At 50.0% G+C, this 3,166-nt stretch overlaps 1 protein-coding gene across 1 annotated transcript in view; it reads left to right on the forward strand.

Annotated features, from left to right (window-relative positions):
* The window catches only part of LHX3 (LIM homeobox 3), a 14,195-nt gene extending 11,912 nt beyond the window's left edge, over window positions 1-2,283 (forward strand). Inside the window, exons 3-4 of the mRNA XM_009644514.2 lie at window positions 15-186; window positions 1,865-2,283. Coding sequence (XP_009642809.1) covers window positions 15-186; window positions 1,865-2,283 — 591 coding nt within the window. The remainder of the gene's footprint in view (window positions 1-14; window positions 187-1,864) is intronic.
* The last annotated feature ends 883 nt before the right edge of the window (window positions 2,284-3,166 follow it).

Raw genomic sequence — 3,166 nt, forward strand, 5'->3', positions numbered from 1 at the left:
GCCCCTGCTTGCAGGTCTGGTTCCAGAACCGCAGGGCCAAGGAGAAGAGGCTGAAGAAGGACGCGGGGAGGCAGCGGTGGGGTCAGTACTTCAGGAACATGAAGCGGTCCCGGGGGACCTCCAAGTCCGACAAGGACAGCATCCAGGAGGAGGGGCCCGACAGCGATGCCGAGGTCTCCTTCACAGGTCGGTCCCCGGAGCCCTTTTTGCCGGGAGGGGTCTGTGCCGAGCTGTGGCCGTCTCTAGGCTCCTTGCCCCCCCTCGGTGCTGCGTTAATAATTTTCAGCCGTAATATAATGAGTGAAAACAAGTGCCCGAGGAGGGGATTTACCGCGCTGCGGCCGCGGCCGGGTCCCGGCAGGGCTACGGGACGGGGGTGGGAGGGAGCCGGAGCTGAAGGGGCTGTGTCGGGGCCAAAAAGGCGCAAGGGAGAGCAGGGGGGGCTCCCCGGGCAGGCGCTGCAGCCGCTGCTCATATGCAGCCTTTTCAAGGGACGCTTGGAAATACAAAAACCAGAGTCCAGAATCACCCGACGTTTCTATGGAAAAGTATGTAGAATTTAATTTTTTTTTCCCCCCCCATCCTATTTAGGGGTGGTTTTATTCGCGTAGCTGCTAATCAGGACTCCCTTCCCAGTTCTGTGGGAGTTGTAAGCTCTCCACTGTGCTGCAAACGGGAGATTGTGGCGTGTTCGGAGGGTTTTGCGTCAGAAGGTCCCGTTTTTGGAGCAGAGATTTCTGTTGCTGAACCCAGGGACGTAGCTACGCTAGCTCGTGCCCTGCACAGCCTCATCCCACACTCCCCAGACCCAGGGCATCCGCTGCAGGAGCAGGATACGGCCCTGTGCTGGGCTGGGGGGGGATCAGTGCCTGCGGTGCTGCTGGGGCCGTGTTCTGCAGGGCCCCAGCTCCAGCCCAGGGCTGCCCCGGGGCCAAACGGGCTCTGCTGGTGGTACCTGGTCTGTGCTACTGCAGAGCCCGGCGGGGTGTGCGTCGGTTTTAGGAATAGAGGAGAGAAGCTGAAATGCAAAACTCCGTGTACGTATTTACACAGACACACATCAACAACGCACCTATGTTTAGACACGCACAGCTTTTGCATCTCAGCTTCTCTCCCGTGTTCCTGAAAACAATTTGATTTTCGAGTCTGTTTATACACACTGTGCATCAGCATCATTAAATATGAATATACTATAAATAATAACTAAAAAATGTTGAACAATTATTGATAGCTTGATGCCACAAACAGGTTTGTATCCTAGGCAACAGAGCAGCTCTCACTGTCCATAAAGCCCCTAACGAATGCAAACAATTTTTACCGGTAACTTAAAAAATATTGCCCATTTTTCAGAAGTGTTTTTAAGCCGTCCAGGTACATTTCATTAGCCTGTTCCTGAGCAGACAAATAGTGCTGAGATTTAATATTTTTTTTCTGAGCAATGGAGAGTTTGTCTTGCATTGATGAGTTCAGGTAGCTCCTAAAAATGGTATCAAAACTCGAGATAAACCTCAACGCCGAGTAGAAATGCAGAACACAAGGTGGAAAGACATTGAACTCGCATTTCCCCTTAAAGGATTATTTTTAAATCACAGCCTTATATTTTAATATGTACTTTTCATGCATATTTTTAAAATCCAAAACGTATTAGATGTTTGTACTCAGAAAAAAATAATAATCCCGTGGCCTTCTACGAGGATCCATCAACAAGGACAGGAATAATAAGGAATTACAAGTGGCGAGTGCGTGGCTGCTCAGCTCCCATCCATCTAATCTATTTATACCCAGAGCTTGCAGGAGTTCCCGTGCGACCGCTGCCAGCCATGCCCGTGGCTCTCCCAGTAAAACCAGTCCATTTCCCTTTCAGATGAGCCCTCTATGTCTGAAATGAGCCATTCCAATGGGATTTACAGCAATCTCAATGAAGCGTCCCCTGCTCTGGGGAGACCGGCTGGGACCAACGGGAGCTTCGCTCTGGATCACAGTGGCATCCCGGCTCAGGACCAGTACCACGACCTGCGATCCAACAGCCCCTACGGGATACCCCAGTCACCAGCTTCCTTGCAAGCGCTGCCAGGCCACCAGCCTTTAATCTCCAGCTTGGTTTACCCAGACAACGGCTTGGGCATCATGGGACAAAGCGGACAAGGGGTGCCCCAGACCATGAGGGTCCTGGCCGGGAACGGACCCAGCTCCGACCTCTCCACCGGCAGCAGCGGGGGATACCCAGATTTCCCTGCCAGCCCGGCCTCTTGGCTGGATGAAGTCGATCACGCTCAGTTTTGATACAGGGTCCACCGCCGTGCAGTGGGAAGGGAAAGGACTCGGTGCCGTTAAACGTCATCTACTCTTGGAACTAAAGGAGGGACAAACTGCGGTGGCTGAGCGGGGCAGGGAAGCGTGACGCCATGGAGAGAGCGGACGTGCTTTCGGAGGGCGACCCAGCAGTGGGTTGGCAGAGGCCGGTGGGCAAAGGCAGTCGCACCGCAGCGCTGCGGAGCATCCAAACAAGACTGATTATTGTGTCTTTACTAAACACCAAGACTTGTGCTTTACAGATTTGATATAAGGTCTTTCGCTTTCTGTTGTCAGTGCATTCTCCAAAGCAAGGACTTGCTTCATCACCCATCCACACCGAAACCCCGAAACCTTTTAAAGAGAAAATAAAGTCCTCATCCACGGTAAAAGGTGTGACAATGTCTATATTTCTATAGGAGAAATGTTAATAGTGAATCACTTCAGAAATCCATGGTAGAAAACTCTGTTCTTCCAGCAGACTTTTTAAAAAGCGCACCGATGCGGTATGTTTTGTTTTATTTTGAATTTACATTAACTTTTCTAAAATGAAATGCTCTTTAATATGCCAATCATTTATCAACAGCCCTTTTCCTTTGTAAAATGAAAATTAGCTGTTAATTCTGCTTCTCATCTTTTTAATTTGTAGCTTGCTAGTTTTATTCTTCCACATACGCATTAAACCCTGGATAGATGTATTTATCACCAAATAACCACGCTTTTATCACGAGGTCAAGAGGCGATTTTTCTTGACCCAGGAACACTGGTGGCTCTGGGTTGTGAATCTAATGCTTTTCTTTCCAATTCCTTTGCAACGGTTTTACTGCAAAGCTTTCCCAGTGACCCTTCTCTGTTTCAGGCATTTGTGTATTTA

This window comes from Egretta garzetta, unplaced genomic scaffold (assembly GCF_000687185.1).
Source record: "Egretta garzetta isolate BGI_Z169 unplaced genomic scaffold, ASM68718v1 scaffold608, whole genome shotgun sequence".
Lineage (NCBI taxonomy): Eukaryota > Metazoa > Chordata > Aves > Pelecaniformes > Ardeidae > Egretta > Egretta garzetta.